This window comes from Mandrillus leucophaeus, unplaced genomic scaffold, assembly GCF_000951045.1.
Source record: "Mandrillus leucophaeus isolate KB7577 unplaced genomic scaffold, Mleu.le_1.0 Scaffold18, whole genome shotgun sequence".
NCBI classification, from domain to species: Eukaryota; Metazoa; Chordata; class Mammalia; order Primates; family Cercopithecidae; genus Mandrillus; species Mandrillus leucophaeus.
In genome coordinates this window covers 1,274,854-1,295,601 of record NW_012101809.1, presented here as the reverse complement: position 1 = coordinate 1,295,601, position 20,748 = coordinate 1,274,854, and the positions used below count along the sequence as shown (strand labels likewise).

At 46.8% G+C, this 20,748-nt stretch overlaps 2 protein-coding genes across 8 annotated transcripts in view; both read left to right on the top strand.

The window, feature by feature from the left end:
* Nucleotides 1-15,940, top strand: part of PKD2L1 (polycystic kidney disease 2-like 1) — a 59,574-nt gene extending 43,634 nt beyond the window's left edge. For both annotated transcript variants that reach the window (XM_011977393.1, XM_011977395.1), the window contains exons 3-16: nucleotides 4,479-4,606; nucleotides 5,352-5,605; nucleotides 6,500-6,724; nucleotides 6,895-7,123; nucleotides 7,810-7,980; nucleotides 8,951-9,132; nucleotides 9,429-9,549; nucleotides 10,712-10,810; nucleotides 11,021-11,142; nucleotides 12,659-12,785; nucleotides 13,568-13,686; nucleotides 13,949-14,072; nucleotides 15,029-15,113; nucleotides 15,610-15,940. In XM_011977393.1, the coding sequence (XP_011832783.1) occupies nucleotides 4,479-4,606; nucleotides 5,352-5,605; nucleotides 6,500-6,724; nucleotides 6,895-7,123; nucleotides 7,810-7,980; nucleotides 8,951-9,132; nucleotides 9,429-9,549; nucleotides 10,712-10,810; nucleotides 11,021-11,142; nucleotides 12,659-12,785; nucleotides 13,568-13,686; nucleotides 13,949-14,072; nucleotides 15,029-15,113; nucleotides 15,610-15,641 (2,018 nt within the window). In that variant the 3' untranslated portion in view covers nucleotides 15,642-15,940. The remainder of the gene's footprint in view (nucleotides 1-4,478; nucleotides 4,607-5,351; nucleotides 5,606-6,499; nucleotides 6,725-6,894; nucleotides 7,124-7,809; nucleotides 7,981-8,950; nucleotides 9,133-9,428; nucleotides 9,550-10,711; nucleotides 10,811-11,020; nucleotides 11,143-12,658; nucleotides 12,786-13,567; nucleotides 13,687-13,948; nucleotides 14,073-15,028; nucleotides 15,114-15,609) is intronic.
* Nucleotides 15,941-17,406: 1,466 nt separating this feature from the next.
* The window catches only part of BLOC1S2 (biogenesis of lysosomal organelles complex-1, subunit 2), a 9,774-nt gene continuing 6,432 nt past the window's right edge, over nucleotides 17,407-20,748 (top strand). For 3 of the 6 annotated variants that reach the window (XM_011977389.1, XM_011977388.1, XM_011977387.1), the window contains exons 1-2: nucleotides 17,407-17,508; nucleotides 17,892-18,008. In XM_011977389.1, coding sequence (XP_011832779.1) covers nucleotides 17,454-17,508; nucleotides 17,892-18,008 — 172 coding nt within the window. In that variant the 5' untranslated portion in view covers nucleotides 17,407-17,453. Of the gene's footprint in view, nucleotides 17,509-17,726; nucleotides 18,009-20,748 lie in introns of those variants that run through there. The other 3 variants (XM_011977392.1, XM_011977390.1, XM_011977391.1) reach the window with 3 other exon arrangements.

Genomic DNA, 20,748 nt, shown 5'->3' with positions numbered 1-20,748 from the left:
AAAAAAAAAAAAAAAAAGAAAAAAGAATGATTCACTTATTTCATTTCTACCCTTTATTATAGTATTATAGTTATTTTTAATTTTTTCACTGTTGGTTCAGCCAACAAACACTTATTGGGAACCCACTCAACTACTTGTTGAGTTGCCTAAGTGGTATTATACTCCCAGTTTTACAGATGAGCAAGCTGAGACTCAGAGCCCAAGTCTATATTGTAAGTGGCAGAGCTGGGATTTGAACCTAGATCTGTCTGGCTCCAGTGCTCATGCTCATTCTGCTACATCAAGTTCATTCTGGGACATGTCTTCCTCAATAGAACTTTTTAAGGATAGAAACCATGACACTGCTGGTCATGCTGGCTCACGCCTATGTTTCCAACACTTTGGGAGGCTAAAGGATGAGGACAGCTTGAGCCCAGGAATTCAAGACCAGCCTGGGCAACATAGTGAGAACTTGTCTCTACAAAAAATAAAAAAATTAGTCAGAAGTGGTGGCACGCACTTGTGGTCCCAGCTACTCAGGAGGCTGAGATGGGAGGATCACTTGACCCCAGAAGGTTGAGGCTGCAGTGAGCCATGATAGTGCTACCCCACTCCAGCCTGGGCAACACAGCAAGACCCTGTCTCAAAAAAATAAGAGGAAAAGAAAAGATAAAGATAAAAGAAACCATGACACCTAGCAAGGTATTTTACACATTGTAGAATTTGAATAATGTTTGTTTAATGAATATAAAATGTGTTTTTAGAATAATTCAGGTTGATAGGCTGATAATATGGGTTACTAACTATGAACGTCGAGGATATTAGAAATACTCAGTTTGGGTTTCATAAGATGGTGGGAAAGTACCCCTCATCTCATGGGATGAAGTACAAAATTAACAGATATAAGAATGAATGAGGGAGAAAGAGTGTTTGTATGGGGAGAGAGTGTTGAACAGGTACTAAACGCAATTTAGATTCTAATTTAGAAAATTTTTAAGGTTGCTTCTTGGTCTTTTCTGTACCTATGCACTTCAATTTACAAAGTTACAAATAACGAATACTCAATTTCTGCCTGTCAATAGGCATTTTACCAGGTGAAGCCATTTTTCTCAGAAGACATAATATTTACTGCCTTGTATAATAATCAAAGATATTAGGCATCCATACATAGTTGACAGGCCATTCAGAGCAAGGTTAATTCTCTGAATTGGAAAAGAGTAAAAGCTATAGCAATGAGTACCACCTAGTGGCTACTCAGAAGATGTGACAATTTAGCCAACCTACTTCATTAGGAAAGGTTCAGCTTGCTATCAGTTGTAACTGTGATGGGCTCTCCGCACACAGAAGTTTGATTTCCAGCAGGAACCCATTTTCCAGATCCAGAAAAACTGAGTCCAGATAACTAACGACAAGTAATCACAGATTTGAGTTAGAAATAAAGCCATGTCTTGGACTTAACAGTGTGGAATGGGGAAATGTGAACAATAGTTTCCTTCTTTGCTGTTTCTCCCCCCTGAAAAAGTATGTTAGTGACCAATCCGTGATCATTCTCCTTCCAGATGAGGAAATGGGAGAAAATATGGCCCAAGATCTGAAAAGGAAAATTCTTAAAGGGAATTGCTCACAAGAGGCTGACAAATTCTACTTTTAAAATGTTTGATGTAGCCGGGCGCGGTGGCTCATGCCTGTAATCCCAGCACTTTGGGAGGCCGAGGTGGGCAGATCACCTGAGGTCAGGAGTTCGAGACCAACATGGAGAAACGCCGTCTCTACTAAAAATATAAAATTAGCTGGGTGTGGGTGTGGTGGTGCATGCCTGTAATCCCAGCTACTCAGGATGCTGAGGCAGGAGAATCGTTTGAACCTGGGAGGCAGAGGTTGTGGTGAGCCGAGATCATGCCGTTGTATTCCAGCCTGGGCAACAAAAGTGAAACTGTGTATAAAAAAAAAAAAAAGAGTTTGATGTAATTATAGACTTACAGAAAATTTGCAAGAAAAATACAAAGAATTATTGCTACACTGCACACATTTCACTCAGATTTCCCATATATGAACATATTACCATGCTTCTCCTTTCTCATTCTCTTTCCCCCATCCTCCACATATGAGCGTGCACACGTGTACACACACACACACACACGTTTGAGAGTAAATTATAGACATAATGCCCTTTTGTTCCTAAATACTTCAATACATATTTTCTAAAAACAAGGATATTCTCTTATCAAAGTCAGAAATTTATCAGCAGTCCAGTACTACCATTTAACGAACAGACCTTATTACAATTTCATCAATTATTCCACTAACAGCCTTTATAGCAAATGGAAAAAAATTATGGTCCAGGATTAGCTTTCAATTTATTATTATTATTATTTACTTTAGAACATTTACATCAAGTCAAATTTCTTTAGTATCATTTAACCTGGAACAAGTCTTTTTTTTTTTTTTTTTTTGAGACAGAGTCTAACTTTGTCACCCAGTGGTGCGATCTTGGCTCATTGCAACCTCTGCCTCCTGGGCTTAAGTGATCCTCCTGCCTCAGTCTCCCATGTAGCTGGCACTACAGGCATGCAACACCATGCCCGTCTACCTTTTTTTTTTTTTTTTTTTGTAGAGATGGGGTTTGGCTATATTGCCCAGGCTAGTCTTGAACTCCTGAGCTCAAGTGATCTGCCCACCTACACCACCCATAGTGCTAGGATTAGAAGTGTGAGCTACCACACCCGGCCAAACCTGGAACAATTATTTAGTTTTTCTTTGCCTTTTATTACCTGGCCAAAAAACTTGAGTAACAAAATAAATAATAAATTATAACCCATAGGAAAAAAAGCCTCCAAGAATCCATAGGTTCAAATTGTATACACACACACACACACATATATATACACACACACATATATACACACACATACATGAATACATGAATTAGGAATAAGGGAAAGCTCTTCTGAAGAAAATGTCAACTAATAAATGGAGAAGGAATTGTGGAATTTTTAAAAAATTACCATTTGAGGCCGGCGCAATGGCTCGCACCTGTAATCCCAGCACTTTGGGAGGCCAAGGTGGGCGGATCACCTGAGATCAGGAGTTGAAGACCAGCCTGACCAACATGGAGAAACCCCATCTCTACTAAAAATACAAAATTAGCCGAGTATGGTGACACATGCCTGAATCCCAGCTACTTTGGAGGCAGAGGCAGGAGAATTGCTTGAACCCAGGAGGTGGAGGTTGCGGTGAGCCGAGATCGCTCCATTGCACTCCAGCCTGGGCAACAAGAGTGGAAAAAAAAAAAATCACCATTTGACAATATTAGTAATAATCAGGCAAAATCATCAAGGGATGCTAAAGCTAGCATTCATTGATGCTCAGTGAAAGTGAATGATGGATGAGTAACAGAATATTTACACAGTTTGAAAGGGTCTCCCCACAAAAACACATACAATTACAGAAAGAAAAACAGTAATTTTATGTTGAAGAAACTGGCAGACACCACCTTAACAAAAGATCAAAGTTAACCTCACTAGTAATGAGATGAACAGGCAATATGTAGTTCTTGATATTATACCCTGAGAAAGACACAGTATCACTTCTATGGTATTCCTCCCCAAATGCATAGCCTGAATTAAAAAATGAGAAAACATTAAACTATCTTAAACTAAGGGACAATCTATTAGATAAATGGCTTATACTTTTAGAATCCTGCTTTGTAAACAAAACTTAGAACTCCCTACAGCCCCACCGGCACATGGGACTGGATGGATGTGTTAGTGTGCATGAGGGAGATCAAGTTCTTCAGGGTAAAGGCCAGTTTTCTTTTTTTAATTTAACTTGCACACAATGTATGCACAGGGAGAATCACAGGGCGATTGTTCCTAGGTCTTTTTTGATCTGGGAACACTGAGTCGCTCTCTCAGGAGATGACTGTGCCCATCCAATTGTACTAGTCATGCCAGGGCCAGAGGTGCTGTGCCTACCTGCCACTCCCATGGCTACAGTCACTGACACCAGGGGCCATGAGACCACATCTCTATTGTAAGGTGTTTGGCCAAGGCCTTGAACTCTAGAGGGAGTACTCTAGAATTTGGGGGCATTTTCCAAAAGGCATCACTACCTTTTGGAAGAGGACAAAAGGAATCACTACCCAGTGCAGAAGGCAGAAATATCTTGGCTCTGGGGAGTAAGAGCTGGGAAGCTAAGCTGATTCAGAAAAAGAAAAGTGTACTTTCATAATGACAATGTAAGAGACAACTACTGAGCAGAGTTCAGTCTTTCTGAGGTGAGTTGGAAGAAGAGGAGGAGACACTGTAGCTACAACCCTTCCCTAATGCATTTCCTGGCTTCCTTATGCCACCCTTAGGCTCCTAACCAAGTCTAGGGGATGGGTCCAGATGGGGGACGGGCTTCCATCTTGGAAGCATCTCTGGCTCCAGGGCAATGGGTTTTCCTGTCTCCTCTGGGGGAACAGTGAGAAGGACATAGCCTCTCGGGTTGTTTTCCAGTGACCTATGGAATGACAAGCTCCAGTGCTTATTACTACACCAAAGTGATGTCTGAGCTCTTCTTACATACTGCATCAGACACTGGAGTCTCCTTTCAGGCCATCAGCAGCATGGCAGACTTCTGGGATGTAAGTATAAGATCTTTTCTACCCCTCCCCTCTCTTTCTCAATGGCCTGAGGCCACAGGTTAGACAATGGATCAGACCTTATGCTGGGAAATCAGGTCAGTCAGGGATCAGACAGAGTCAAAGGGCCAGGTTGAATTAATGGGTTAGGCTAGAGTTCAGGTGGAGGTGGGTAAGGGATTAATACAGCGATCAGGGAATTAAACCAGGAGTTAGACTAGTATCGGGAGTCAGAGGTAAGGCTGAACTTCAAAACGAATTTTAAATAAAGAGCAGGGCCACTTCAGATCAGACTCTGGTTTATTGGTCAATGGAAGAGTTTTAAAAAGCAGGCCAGGCACGATGGCTCACACCTGTAATCCCAGCACTTTGGGAGGCTGAAGCAGGCAAATCACCTGAGGTCAGTTGTTCAAGATCAGCTAGACAACATGGTGAAACCCTATCTCTACTAAAAATACAAATATTAGCCGGGTGTAGTGATGCATGCCTGAAATCCCAGCTACTCGGGAGGCTGAGGCACGAGAATCGCTTGAACCCGGAGGCAGAGGTTGTAGTGAGCCGAGATTGTGCCACTGCACTCCAGCCTGGGTGACAGAGTGAGACTCCATCCCTTAAAAAAATAATAATAATAATTTTTTTAAAGCAGACTGGAGACAAGCTGGGGAGTCAGAAGATGAGTGCAAAGGTCATCCTAAGGGTAGGGGGTCAGGAGGAGGCTGGGTAAGGTTCAAGCCAGCTTGTGGTTCAGTTTGCCCAGGGCCCACTACTGGACAGTTTATATTGGACCAAATGGTACAACAACCAGAGCTTGGGCCATGGTTCCCACTCCTTCATCTACTATGAGAACCTGCTGCTGGGGGTTCCGAGGCTGCGGCAGCTAAAGGTCCGCAATGACTCCTGCGTGGTGCATGAAGACTTCCGGGAGGACATTCTGAGCTGCTATGATGTCTACTCTCCAGACAAAGAGGAACAACTCCCCTTTGGGCCGCTCAATGGCACAGCGTGAGTAAGCCTGTCCTACCAATGTCACAGGGCTTGCCCCTCCAAACCTGACACCATCCCAAGGTATGGGAACCACTTCCACTGAGGCTTAAAGAGCCTCAAGAGCACTTCAGGGGACTTCAGGGGGCATCTCCCTGAATCCCAGCTGTGGCTGTTTGGGGACCTTGGTCTGTGTCACTCAGGAACAGAGGAGGTAGGTTAGCAAACACAGCCATAGCCTCCAGACTTGTTCCCACACACAGGTCGCAATCACACTTGTCCTACCTTGCATGCAGGTCTTCCAGGGAAAGCTTCCTTTCTTGCCTAGAAGTTGGGTATAGAGAATGGGTGAAATTGAAAAGCCCAACGCTTGAGATTGATACGTGGAGCAGCAAGGGGTCGAGGATGGATGATGAATTAGGGAAGAAGGAAATAAGCACCCAGGATAGAAAGTTTAGTGGATAGAATGGAGAAACATGGGGTGAAGGAGCCTGATGTACAGTCACAGAGCTGGAAGGAGCTTTTCCTTCTGGTCCAGGTGCTTCCCTTAGGGGGACTATTCAAGGTGGGCCAAAAGTGGGGCTTGGCTTTGTCATCCAAATCTTTGAGTGACATAGTGAAAAATCAGATTTGCATTTGAGTTTCAGTTCTGTCATTCATAGCTGCATTATTTCGGTAACCTCTTTCATAGTTTTCTCTTCTGCAAAATGTGGATAATATTCACGCTCCCTTCTCAAATGGTTGTTAGTATCAAACAGAATAATAAATGATACACTATATATGTATATATCACATATCATATATATACACATACCCACAATATGTAAACCTGTAAAGCCCAGACAATGATAAAGCATTGTCATTGCCTTGGGAGATGAACTTTTGGGCTGGCTCGGCCGGCATTTTCTGTGGCAGGTGGACATACCACTCGCAGGATGAGTTGGGGGGCTCCTCCCACTGGGGCAGGCTCACAAGCTACAGTGGAGGTGGCTACTACCTGGACCTTCCAGGATCCCGACAGGGTAGTGCAGAGGCTCTCCGGGACCTTCAGGAGGGGCTGTGGCTGGACAGAGGCACTCGGGTGGTGTTCATCGACTTCTCAGTCTACAATGCCAACATCAATCTTTTCTGTGTCCTGAGGTAAGCCCCCTTTCCCTACCTCATTCCCCTGTCCCTGGCTCCTGGTTCCCGTCTCTTGTGCATGAGACCCTTCTCTAAACTCGTACCCTGTGGCGGGGGTGGAGAGGACAGGAAGTGGGAGGAGCTGTCCCAGCCCAGGCTCTACTAGATGTCTCCCCCTCCCCCCACAGGCTGGTGGTGGAGTTTCCAGCTACAGGAGGTGCCATCCCATCCTGGCAAATCCGCACGGTCAAGCTGATCCGCTATGTCAGCAACTGGGACTTCTTTATTGTTGGCTGTGAGGTCGTCTTCTGCGTCTTCATCTTCTACTATGTGGTGGAAGAAATCCTGGAGCTCCACATTCACCGACTTCGCTACCTCAGCAGCATCTGGAACATACTGGACTTGGTGGTCATCTTGGTGAGGGACAGATATCTAGGACTTGGGACATTCTGGGGGGAGGAGGGGGTTCCACCCTGATAGGGGCTCCAAGTTCTTCCTTTTGGAGCTCTAAGCCCTCCTTCTGACTTTTGGTTAAATCATCATTTAACAGCTCCCTAAGTGAGATGGAGATGTTCCCCTCTCTCAGCCCTTGGGAAACCCTGTCTCTCACATCTCCTCTCCTCCTCACTTGTTATCTGAGCCCTGCTCTTTTTTTTTTTTTTTTAATGTACTATATGCTGTTCCTTCCTTGTCTTTTATGACCTGTTGTGTGGAAACCCATGCCTTTTGTCTTCTATTCAAATATTCTGCCCCTTCATCTTCATCTCCCTCCTATTAACAGGACACATTCATTTCCTGACCAAAGCTTGGGAGTGGTGGGATCGGAAGGAAATGACTGGTTCCAGTTCCCTACAGCCCTTTACAATCTATATATTAATATTTACCACTGGCCCTAAACCCTTCTCTTGGGCTTTAGAACACTTAAGATGCTCCCCAGTCATCCTACCAAGTTCTATTTGAACCTGAGATAGTGAACAAGTCAGCAAGGAAGGCTTTTTTCTCACCTGTCTTACCTACCCTGGCTGTTCCTTGGGGCCTCATCTTGGAACTTCCCTTGAGATCCCCTTGCCTTCTCTGACACCCCCATGACCCCTGTGTGACAGCTCTCCATTGTGGCTGTGGGCTTCCACATATTCCGAACCCTCGAGGTGAATCGGCTCATGGGGAAGCTCCTGCAGCAGCCAAACACATATGCAGACTTTGAGTTCCTCGCCTTCTGGCAGACGCAGTACAACAACATGAATGCTGTCAACCTCTTCTTCGCCTGGATCAAGGTACCTGACACTCCCACACCCAGCTTTGCTTCAAGGAGAGCTCATTCTCCCTTCTTTTTCCCTTCTTCTTCTTCTTCTTTTTTTCTTTTTGAGATGGAGTCTCGCTCTGTTGCCCAGGCTGGAGTGAAGTGGCACAATCTCGGCTCACTGCAACCTCCGCCTCCTGAGTTCAAGTAATTATCCTGCCTCAGCCTTCTGAGTATCTGGGACTACAGGCGCCTACCACCACGCCTGGCTAATTTGTGTATTTTTTGTAGAGACGAGGTTTCACCTCATTGGCCAGGCTGGTCTCGAACTCCTGACCTCAGGTGATCTGCCAACCTCAGCCTCTCAAAGTTCTGGGATTACATGCATGAGCCACAGCTCCCGATTTTTTTTTTTTTTTTGAGACGAAGTCTCACTCTGCTGTCTGGCTGGAGTACAATGGCACGATCTCAGCTCACTGCAACCTCTGCCTCCCAGGTTCAAGCAATTCTCCTGCTTCAGCCTCCTGAGAAGCTGGGATTACAGGCATGCGCCACCATACCTGGCTAACTTTTTGTATTTTTAGTAGAGACGAGGTTTCACCACGTTGGCCAGGCTGATCTTGAACTCCTGACCTTGAGCGATCCACCTGCCTCAGCCTCCCAAAGTGCTGGGATTGCAGGAGTGAGCCACCATACCGGGCTTTTTTTTTTTTTTTTTTTTAAGACAGAGTCTCTCTGGAGTGCAGTGGTGCAATCTTAGCTCACTGCAACTTCCACCTCTCAGGTTCAAGTGATTCTCTGCCTTAGCCTCCCAAGTAGCTGGAATTACAGGTGTGTGCCACCACGTCCGGCTAATTTTTGTGTCATTCTCCCTTCTTCAATATGTGTCTCATTTTCTTTGTCTGGCTTGGCAACTCCTGTGGCCTCCATAGGCCCTTGGCGTGGTCTTTTCAACACTTTTCCTTTTTCCTTCTTCATGCCTTGGTTCAACATGGTCCTTCCAGATATTCAAGTACATCAGCTTCAACAAAACCATGACCCAGCTCTCCTCCACGCTGGCCCGCTGTGCCAAGGACATCCTGGGCTTCGCCGTCATGTTCTTCATTGTTTTCTTCGCCTATGCCCAACTCGGCTACCTGCTTTTCGGGACCCAAGTGGAAAACTTTAGCACTTTCATCAAGTGCATGTGTGTGTCCTACCCCCTTCACTCCTTCACTCCTCCCTGGCCCCTCACCCTCCAGCTCCATGGGTGTATGTATCCTTGGGGAAGATGGGTATGTGCGTGTGGGCATGTCTGCGTCTAAAGCATCTCTGCGAGCGTCTCCGGAAGCCCTGGTGTGTGTGTGCTCAAATAATCTAAGCACCCTGCACTGTGTCTATCAGATTGGGGTGGACGTGTGGTGAGGGGTCTGTCTGTGGCTAGGAAAGTGGGATAGGGGGTGTTTATTAGGCTCTGGGTAAAGCCCAGACCTGGTCTCTCAGTTTCACTCAGTTCCGGATAATCCTCGGGGACTTTGACTACAATGCTATCGACAATGCCAACCGCATCCTGGGCCCTGCCTACTTTGTCACCTATGTCTTCTTCGTCTTCTTCGTGCTCCTGGTGAGGGTCTCTCTGAGGGGTGGGGACATAGAGAGCCTGCAGGGTGGAGTTTTTCTCCCAGTATGTCCCTCACTCAAGATTGATAAGTTTCTTAAATCAAGGATGGAGAGTGAGTGGGGGCGGGGGGGCAGATGTCTGGATCTTCTGAGAGATGGTTAATGTAGTATAGCCAGCATGGTCAGTTTGCAGGTTTGCAGAGTATAAGGGAACCTGCAGACTCCCTCAGTAAAATCAAAACCTAATTCTCCAAGGATGAAAAGGGGAGAAAAGTACCTCATGAAGAGTAGTAGCTGCACCTGGAAGCTTCTATGACTGTCCTCCAAGACTCCCCTTCCTCTGGGGATCTCATGCTGTTTTCTACTGCCACTACTTGGTAGTTCTCTCTCCCTGCCAACCAGGAACAATCTGGATTTTAATTTACTTATTTATTTTAGACAGGGTCTCACGCTGTCACCCAGGCTGGAGTGCAGTAGTGCAATCTTAGCTCACTGCAACCTCCACCTCCCGAGCTCAAACTGTCCTCCCACCTTAGCTTCCTGAGTAGATAGGACCACTGGCATGGTCGGGAGCCACCACACCCAGCTAATTTTTGTATTTTTTGTAGAGACAGGGTTTTGCTATGTTGCCCAGGCTGGTCTCTAACTCCTGGACTCAAGCAATCTGCCTGCCTTAGCCTCCCAAAGTGCTGGATTACAGGTGAAGGCCACTGTGCCCAGCTCTTGGATTTTATTCTTACTAACAAGGCTGGTATTTTTCTTTATTTGATCAATGGATGGGGATACAGATATGGATTGGGGGGTAGATGGTAAAGAGATCATAATTGTACTCTCACCCTGAAAAGCTTCTAGTTCCAATGATTGATGGGCCCTTATACGAAGGAGGTCTGTGGCATATGTTAGGGTATCTCTGTGGTCAGAAAGGCTACTGCAGCAACTGAGAGTGAGGACACCAGGTTGGTCAAGAAGCATGATCCATCTCTAACAGAACTGTGCTGAAAGGCTGGGCTCTGGGGACCCTGAGAGGCAGGGATTGGTGGGCTGCCGAGCTGGGATTGAGAGCGCTGACCCCTTTGGAACACGAGTCTTGGGTTAATGGGATCAGTGGGCTCAATCCTTCCAGTGGGTCTGGAGGTGAGGACCCAGGTCCCCACTTTATTTTCCAGAACATGTTCCTGGCCATCATCAATGACACATATTCAGAGGTCAAGGAGGAGCTGGCTGGACAGAAGGATGAGCTGCAACTTTCTGACCTCCTGAAACAGGTGACTGCTCAGTCTCCTTGAGCTACACATTTCCATCAGTGCCGCAGTCTAAGGCTCTGTGTCCTGGTCTGTTCCTGACTGACTGAGGTGCCTGTGCCCTTGTGTGCATTTAATTTATCCTTGGAAGCCTGGCATACTATGAGTGGGGCTGGGGGCCAGGGATGAGTGAGCAGCCTGTGAGAACATGTGCCTACTTCCTTTCCCTTTCAGGGCTACAACAAGACCCTGCTAAGACTGCGTCTGAGGAAGGAGAGGGTATCGGATGTGCAGAAGGTCCTGCAGGGTGGGGAGCAGGAGATCCAGTTTGAGGATTTCACCAACACCTTAAGGGAGTGAGCAACCAGAGACCCAGCCTTCTCTAATACCAATCTCTTGAGTCCTCAACCCTCAACCATACTTCATTTGCCTATAAGCCTTTGGTTTTGGTTTAGGGGCCTCTGATCTTGACTTGCAGGCTTCAGATATTTGCCCGTAGGTCTCTGCTCCTGACCTTCAGAACTGTGCCCTTGGTTTAAAGATCTCTGACCATGTTCTATAACATCCTGGATCTTGTTGAACAACTCTGAGGAACCCATGTAATAATTCCCTAATCATTGAATACACACCCCACTCCCACAAAACTCTGATCTTTGTTCTATGCTTCCCCACGAACACTCATCTATTCCTTTAGCCATTCACTCCCTGATTCCCAGTCAAACATATTAATACACATTGAACAAATACATTGTGAGCACCAGCTGCAGATCAGGCACTAATAGACAACCTATTTTTTTTTTTTTTTTTTTGGAGACAGAGTCTTGCTCTGTTGCCCAGGCTGGAGTGCAGTTGCACAATCTCGGCTCACTGCAACCTCAGCTTCCCTGGGGTTAAGTGATTCTCATGCCTTAGCCTCCTGAGTAGCTGGGACTACAATCATGTGCCAGGATGCCCGGCTAATTTTTGTATTTTTAGTAGAGATGGGATTTTGCCATGTTGGCCAGGCTGGTCTCAAACTTCTGGCCTCAAGTGATCCACCCACCTCAGCCTCCCAAAGTGCTGGGATTAGGAGACAACATAATTAAATAGGACAAAGTCTTTGTTTCCTAAGAACTCATAGACTTGCAAATAAACTGAATCACAGAAGAAGTTCAACAGAAGTGAGTAGGAGTAGAGGGTGATCAATTCTATCTCTGAGCTTAAGGGAAGGCTTCCTGGAAGAGGTAATGTCTAAATAGGGTATTGGAGGATGGATAGCTCACAAGTGGACAAGCAGAGGAAGGTTGTTCCAAGAAGAGATGAAAACACATATGAAAGCATAGAGGTCTGAAACCAACCAACATACACAGGAGGAATAAGTAGTTGAGCATTGCTAAGGTATTAAATCAAGGGGTGGGGACAGGGGGTGGTCATAGCAGGAGATGAGACGAGAGAAACAGGCAAGGGCCACACTGAGAAAGGCCACACTACCACTCTGCCAAAAGAATAGGGTAGCAAAAGGGATTTCAAAAAGGGACATTTTTAGACCTGCATATTAGAAAGGTTAATTATTTTAGTTGTATTATGGACGATGGATTTCACGGGCAGGGAGTAAAGGGGAAGCTGGGGGATAGCAGGCTATTTAGAGACAAACAGATTTTGCAATAATCCCTGTAGAAGCTCATGAGGCCCTGAACCTAGCGAGCAGGAGTCAGGAGAGGAAGAAGAAATAGAACCAAGTGTTTTCTTGGGGGTAAGATTGCTAGACTTTGGAGAACCTTCTTTTCCAGAAAGCAAAACTTTTGCCAGAGTCAAGCAAAAGAGTGAGGAATTCCATAACTGAGAGGTCACAGCCACAGCTGGGCAGAAATCATTTCATCATCCTTTTCTCAGACTGGGACACGCAGAGCATGAAATCACTGAGCTCACGGCCACCTTCACCAAGTTTGACAGAGATGGGAATCGTATTCTGGATGAAAAGGAACAGGAACAAATGCGACAGGACCTGGAGGGAGAGAGGGTGAGCTGGGTTGATGGGTGGCGAGACAGTGTAAGGAAATAGCTCACCCTCCCCTTCCCCCAACACACCTAGAACACAAACCCAACCTGAAAACTCTCCCATAGACAGTAAAGATCTCTCTAGAATAGTAGTTCTCAAACTGCTGCACATAAGAATACCCTGGGGGGCCTTTAAAAATCTTCATACTCAGGACACACACTCTAGACCAATTAAACCAGAATCTCTGGGTGTGGGGCCCAGACATCAGTACTTTTAAAAACTCTCTAGGTGATTCCAGTACATAGCCAAGGTTGAGAACCATGCTCTAAAATACAGGCTCAGGGAAAAATGACCAATTGCCCAAGAATCACTGATAATTCCCTCAGAGGACTTACCTTCTTCTGGGAATTTTCAAACTCGGATTCTTGGCTGTCCCTACTCTGCCTGCTCCATCCCAATCCAGTGTAGACCAAAAAAAGTCAAAGGCAGGGTGACAGCAGTCTAGAAAGTGCCAAGAACACTGGTAGTGTCCCTCCTCTGCTAAAATGAGTTGGCCTCTAGTAAACACCTCATCCATCAAAGCTTCTAGGATCTTGTGTTTTCTTTGAGAGGTGACTCCTCCAGAGGTTGGTCCAGCACCACCACCCTGACCCTATTGTCTCCAGAGTCTGGGAGGGAAGGGGAATAGCAAGAACTAGAACCTGAGGCTTGATCCTGAGATCCTGGTAGAGGGGGTGATAGAACAGGAGCTGATGGCTTCCCAGAGTTATCTCCTCCCCTCTAACCTCTGACTTCCTGAGCAGGTGGCCCTCAACACTGAGATTGAGAAACTACGCCGATCCGTTGTGAGCACCCCACAAGGCGAGTCTGGTCCAGAGGCTGCCAAAGCAGGAGGCTGGGTTTCAGGAGAAGAATTCTACATGTATGTGCAGCCAAGAAGGACTGGCTCAGGGCTGGCAACACTTCTATTATGATACCCTATCTTGTACTTTTTCCCACAACTTTCCAATTCTCTGTCCTACCCCAGGGAGAACCTCTGCTCCCCTTTAATTCTGCCTACAAGGCTGGGTCTTCCCTTCCTGTTCCAATCTGGACACAAGCCCTTCTGTGAACCCCGCCTCTTTAGACATTCAGTCCCCAGACACAGATTTCTGCTCCATTAGTCTCTCTCAAATCCCGCACAGGCTCACAAGGAGAGTTCTGCAGCTGGAGACTGTGCTGGAAGGAGTAGTGTCCCAGGTTGATGCTGTCGGCTCAAAGTTGAAAATGCTGGAGACGAAGGGGTGGCTGGTTCCCTCCCCAGGCGTGGTGAGTGGCCCTTCACCTGGTCCTCCTAGTTCTTCACAGCTGAACTCTGCCATCTTTTCCACTCAGTGGGTGGGGCAAGAGTATTTTTGAAAGACCTATGTTTTCAGGCTCCTGGGGAAACAGGTTTACAGTGGTCAGCGTATCAGCAGAGATGGGTCATGGAGATAAGGCCTGGAAGTTGCTTGCCCTGGCCTAAGGGCTGCCTTGGCCACTCTGAGATGGTCTGTGTTAGTCTGTTTGGGCTGATATAATACATTATCATAGATCGGGTGGCTTATAAGCAACACAGGTTTGTTCCTCACAGTTTGGGAGGCTGGGAAGTCTAAGATTAAGATGCCAGTAGATTCAGTATTTGTTGAGGGCCCACTTCCTGATTCATAGACAGCTGTCTTCTTGCTGTGCCCTTTCATGGTAGAAGGAGCAAGGGAAGTCTCTTTTATTTTATTATTTTATTTTATTTATTATCATTTTTTGAGACGGAGTTTTGCTCTTGTTGGCCAGGCTGGAGTGCAATGGCACGATCTTGGCTCACTGCAACCTCTGCCTCCTGGGTTCAAGTGATTCTCCTGCCTCAGCCTCCCAAGTTGCTGGGATTACAGGCATGCGCCACCACGCCCAGCTAATTTTGTATTTTTAGTAGAGATGGGGTTTCTCCATGTTGGTCAGGCTGGTCTCGAACTTCTGACCTCGGGTGATCCACCCACCTCGGCCTCCCAAAATGCTGGGATTACAGGCATGAGCCCATTCATATGTGCTACATATTCACTATCTAATCCCCTCCCAAAGGCCCCACCTCCTAATACTATCACATTGGGGGTTACAATTTCAACGGATGAATTTGGGAGGGATGCAAACAGTCTATAGCAGTCTGAGTTCTCTGGAATCAGATACAGAGAAAAGAAAAGTGGTACACAAACTATTTATTCAAATGATTTGTCCCTTTCTTCTTCCAACAGGAGGAACAAGCTATTTGGAAGCACCTGCAGCCAGCCCCAGCTGCGACCCCAGACCCCTGGGGAGTCCAGGGTGGGCAGGAGAGTGGTGAGGAAGGAGGCCTAAAGCATCAGACAGCAGGCTCCCCTCCCTCTGCCTCCCCACAGGCCCCCTCACCACATCCCCTGCACTTCTAGGACAACAGGTCCCATCATGGCTGCTGCTGAGCCCCACCCAGAATCTGGCCTTTTGAGCCACTGTTTGTGTGTGTGGTGGGCATCATGCTTAGGCTTGTTACTCAGTGTTTCTGTGTGTTGCCACATAGCTCTGTGAAATAACATCTTCCACTGGGCCTTTTACTCCCTGTGTACTTAGCTCTGTGTGTTAATTAAAAAAAAAAAAAAAATTAGCAAACAGGATAAAGGGAGGGAGGGTAATGGCTCTTCCTAAGCACCTGGATAGCCATGGTTTGTGAAAAAGGTAGAAACCAAGAGAGTAGGCAGTATCTACATGTCTTCCTACTTCCCAGTGAATCTTATTCTTATCCTTTGTGCATCCCAAGATCTGTTGCTAGCACCCATGGGTTTCTCGTTTTCCCCTATAGAGGTTCCCTATAAAAGAGAGAGGAAGCCTTAGAGGACAGGAGACGCTCAAGTGGTGAGATTCCAATGTTGCAGAGGAATTAAGTGTGAGGCACTCCTGGAGCAAAGTCTATGAAGGATCTTCTGCAAGAGGCTGCCTCCTGGTCCACTGAACCTGGGAACTGAGTGGGCTTCAACCAGGAGATAAAAATGGAGCCTGAAAGGAATCAGGCAAGGAAATGACCTCAGGATTCAGAGATCTTTGAATTAATATGTGGTGGGTTCTGACATTATTCTTCCATAAGACCATGTGGGTTTCCATGATGGCTATCAATAAAACTCCTTAGGAAAACTAGGAGTTTGCATTTGCTTCTGGTATTATAGAGGGAAAAAAGGCTGAAATTGTGGGTCATCCATGTGCCTGGGCTGGAATAGTTCATGCTCTCTAGGAGCTATAGAGTAGGTGCAGTGATGTGAAGTAGCTGGGCTACCACAGGAGTCCTGAAATAAGAACTTCTAGGCCCAGCACGGTGGCTCATGCTTGTAATCTCCACACTTTGGGAGGCTGAGATGGGTGGATCACTTCAGGCCAGAAGTTCCAGACAAGCCTGGGCAAAATGCTGAAACCCTGTCTTTACTAAAAACACAAACAAATTAGCTGGGTGTGGTGGCGCGTGCCTCTAATCCCAGCTACTTGGGAGGCTGAGGCATGAGAATTGTCTGAACTCAGGAGGTGGAGGTTGCAGTGAGCCAAGCCGAGATTGCGCTACTTTACTCCAGCCTGGGTGACAGAGCGAGACTCTGTTTCAAAAAAAAGAACTGCTGGTTCACAGGAATGGCTTGAAATAGTGGCTACTATGGTTGCACCGTGGGAAAAGTGAGGACAGGTGACAAGTGAGACTCAGTCCTCAGAGTGGAGACAGTCAGGGCAGGAGGGCTGGGGATAAGGGGTAGCTGGTGTGTGTGTGTATGTATATGGTGTACTGGCATTGGGGTGGGGTGAGAGGGTGCAGATGGAGGATAACCAGAGATAAGATAAGAAACTCCTACACCAAGATTTTGGGTGTCCAGGAGCCTGCCTGAGGCCTGCTGAATATCTCCTCTCCCTTCTTCTGTGGCCTTTATCCCTCCTCATTTTGCACCTTCGATTGCTCCCCAGTCACTTCTTCTCATCTACCTCTTTCACTCCTGTTCTCCCATCCCATTAAGTACTCTGTACACCTAGGAGGCTTGTGAAACAGTTTAAATGCAATTAAGATAACCAGAGTGTATCCTCAGCTCTAAAAAAGTTGCAGTCCAAGCTTTCTTCAAGAAAGGCTGTATCAACTGAAGAGAAGTAGATGCCTGTCTGCAGTTTAAGAAATAGGGGCCAGTGAGTTGGTGTTAACCCAGGACATTGGGAGGGAGAGTATTTAGAACCAGGGATTAATGCCTGAATGTTTCCCCAAAGCGTGGACGAGACAACCTGTAAAACTTTGGATTCCCTGAGCCATCTTTTGATGACTAACTCCAGTGCGGAGTGTCATGGGAGGGGGCAACCTGTCTTTAGTGGTTTTGTTCAGCAGGCCACAAACAGGGTTGACTATTCCCAGACGGGTCATGAGTGGTACAAGACGAGTGATCCCTCCAGGGTGTGACTGTAGGGATGAGCTAGCCCTCATTCCCGACGTCGCGACTGTTGGCAGTGGATCGATTCATAACAGCCTGGCGTAGCTTCAGTTTCGGCTCCGGAATCACCCTTTGCTGTGTCATAAACCTGAGGCTCGACTGGACTGCGAGGCACAGGACTGCAGGGCCGCCCGGGTGGGCGGGGCACACCCAGTGCGCATGCGCAGCACCCCGGCCCGGAAACAGTGCAGGGTCAGCCATGGCGGCTGCCGCCGAGGGCGTACTGGCTACCCGGCGTGATGAGCCCGCTAGAGGTACCCGGAATGGATGAGGAGGAAGCGTCCGGTGGGGGGCCTGGGGCTTCATCTCGGGAGGGCGAGGTTGAGTGTGTGGTTGGCTCACCTGGCAGGAACGGGCTGGTGGGAGGAGTGCACTTGTCTCTGCGCGCGAGTGTTTGTCCTGTCAGGGTGACGGATGGTTTAGCAGGGGTGCCGGGTATCGGCGAGGGGCTGTGCGAGGGAGGCGAGTTGGTGTGTCAGATGGGCAGGGACGCCGTGAAGGACTTGAAATTATGGCAGATGGAGAATGGAGCCGACTTGATGGAATGAAGGCAAGTGGAGGGATGTCGAAACAGGCAGTTTTGGCTGGATTAGCACCGGGTGTAGGCGGGACACTTAGTCATTCTCCCTTGGCCCAGACGATGCCGCCGTGGAGACAGCTGAGGAAGCAAAGGAGCCTGCTGAAGCTGACATCACTGAGCTCTGCCGGGACATGTTCTCCAAAATGGCCACTTACCTGACTGGGGAACTGACGGGTGAGACTGGGTCTGGGTTGATTCGAGTGCGGTTTGGCCCGAGAGGCCTGGGAGATGGTTAACAGCATCAGTCTACAGCTCCGTTCCTACCCTGCATGCCCTGAGACAGGCCTCTTGGAAGTTTGGGGACGTCATGAATGGGAGAGAAAGAGAATACAACTCTGCAGGCCTCTGTAACATAGACTAATGAGAAAACAATAACAAAAAGAATTAATATCCAGCAACATTAATCAAGAAGTGCTTCCTTGGGGAAAGTGTATTTTGAGCAGGATTGTGAAGGGAATTGTTGGTGGAAAAGGGGGAGATGATACAACTAGTGAATGACGTGGTATGTGCAAGCAGTGTGTTTGGCTAAAGCAGAAGATGTGTTTACTGGGATAAAGGGAAATGAGGAACAGGGAATGACCTGTAGATTTAGGGACCTATTAACTTGGTCTGAGGATTTGATAACCCACCCTTTGGGACATGACTAGTGTTTGATTGTTTCCCAGTGGACACATGACCTATGTGTGGAGGAGGATCAGAAAGTGAAGTATGGACCGGACGCGGTGGCTCACACCTTTAATCCCAGCATTTGGAAAGCCGCTGGTGGATCACTTGAGGTCAGGAGTTCGAGACCAGCCTGGGCAAAATGGCGAAATCGTGTCTCCACTAAAAGTACAAAAATTAGCTGGCCGTGTTGGCAGGCGCCTGTAATCCCAGCTACTGGGGAGGCTGAGGCAGGAGAATCGCTTGAACCCAGGAGGTGGAGGTTGCGGGTTGCAGTGAACTGAGATCATGCCACTTGCATTCCAGCCTGTGTGACAGAGTGAGACTCCATCTCAAAAAAAAAAAAAAAAAGAAAAAAGAGAAAGAAAGTGAAGTCTGGGCCAGTACAGCATCTCAAAAACATTTATTAAATTGTTTCACTTCTCCCAGGAAATTACTGTAAGCTAAATTTGTGAATGAGAATCTATGAGAAAAGGCTTGATACAGAATAGTAGGGGTTGTGAATCTGTAAATTTTTTTTCTTTTTCTGTTTTTAAGAGACAGGGTCTCACTATATTGCCTGGGCTGGTCTTGAACTCCTGAGCTCAAGTGATCCTCTTTCCATCTATTTTGGTTTTAAGCCTGGTATCCAGTCTTAGTCTGCTTCCATCCCTCAATATCTACTTGAACAAGTCCTATAAATTCCACTTCTGTAATGTTCTTGCTCCCATGCTCTCCTTTCCATTCCTTTTACCACCACTCTGCCTGAGATCTTCATTACTTTTCTTTTATTATTATTATTATTTTTAAAATATGACCAGGCACGGTGGCTTACGCCTGTAATCCAGCACTTCAGGAGGCCGAGGTGGGTGGATCACCTGAGGTCAGGAGTTCCAGACCAGCCTGGTCAACATGGTGAAACCCTGCCTCTATAAAAATGTAAAAATTAGCCAGGTGTGGTGGTGCATGCCTATAATCCCAGCTACTCGGGAGGCTGACGCGGGAGAATCACTTGAACTGGAGAGGTGGAGGTTATAGTGAGCTGTGATCGTGCCATTGCGCTCCAGCCTGGGCGATGGAGGGAGACTGTGTCCTAAATAAATAAATAATAGAGACGAGGTCTGCTCCGTTGCCCAAGCTCGTCTTGAACTAATGGCTTCAAGTGATCCTAATGCCTCAGCTTCCCAAGATGCTGGGATTACAGGTGTGAGCCACTGTGCCCAGCTGTGACTCTCTAAGTTATCAGCCTGATTATTTATTTGTTTGTTATTTTGAGCAAGAGAAACCAGGTAACAAAATGTAGACCTTTGGCTTCCCTTTAACAATTCCAAAGATTTGGCGCTACTAGCCCCTGCATTCTTTCAACTATCATTGACTAGAGCTGAGCAGCTGCCTCTTTTAAAAGGACTAGTGCTATCTAATTTGTCCTTACCACTTCCTGTTTTCTCCCCTTTACTGAGAGCTAGTGTCAACTGCCATTGATCACTGTTATTTTTATTAGTAGCAGTACAGAAATGGTTTTCTATACCAATGCCTCTGTCAAAACTGGTAAAGCAAATGATGGGCAAAGAGGGCCACATATTCCAAGAAGTAAGGGGAAGCATATTTCTTCGTGGAAGTGAATAATTTTCTTATGCATTTAATGTGCAAACACTTGGCTTACTTTACTCATTTACATTATCTTGGTGGCTTCTAGGTGTTTGAATACATCACCCCTGTTTTATTTTATTTTATTTAGATGGAGTTTTCACTCTTGTTGCCCAGGCTGGAATGCAGTGGCACAATCCTGGCTCACTGCAACCTCTGTCTCCCCAGTTCAAGCAATTTTCCTGTCCCAGCCTCCCGAGTAGCTGGGATTATAGGCACATGCTACCACGCCTGGCTAATTTTTTAGTACTTTTAGTAGAGATGGGGTTTCTCCATGTTGGCCAGGCTGGACTCGAACTCCTCACCTCAAGTGATCCGCCGACCTTGGCCTCCCAAAATGCTGGGATTACAGGTGTGAGGTGCAATGCCTAGCCATGATCTTTGTTTTAGAGAGACTAATTTGATAGCAGTATAAATATGAGAGTATAGATATGGGGGAGAGAGAACAGAGAGAGATGAGCAATAATTCAGATGAAAAGTAATAGAGGACCAGGCACTGTGGCTCATGCCTGTAATCCTAGCACTTTGGGAGGCAGGAGGATTGCTTGAGGCCAGTAGTTCAAGACCAGCCTGGGCAACATAGCACGACTCCATCCTTGTAGTCTTTTTTTTTTTTTTTTTGAGA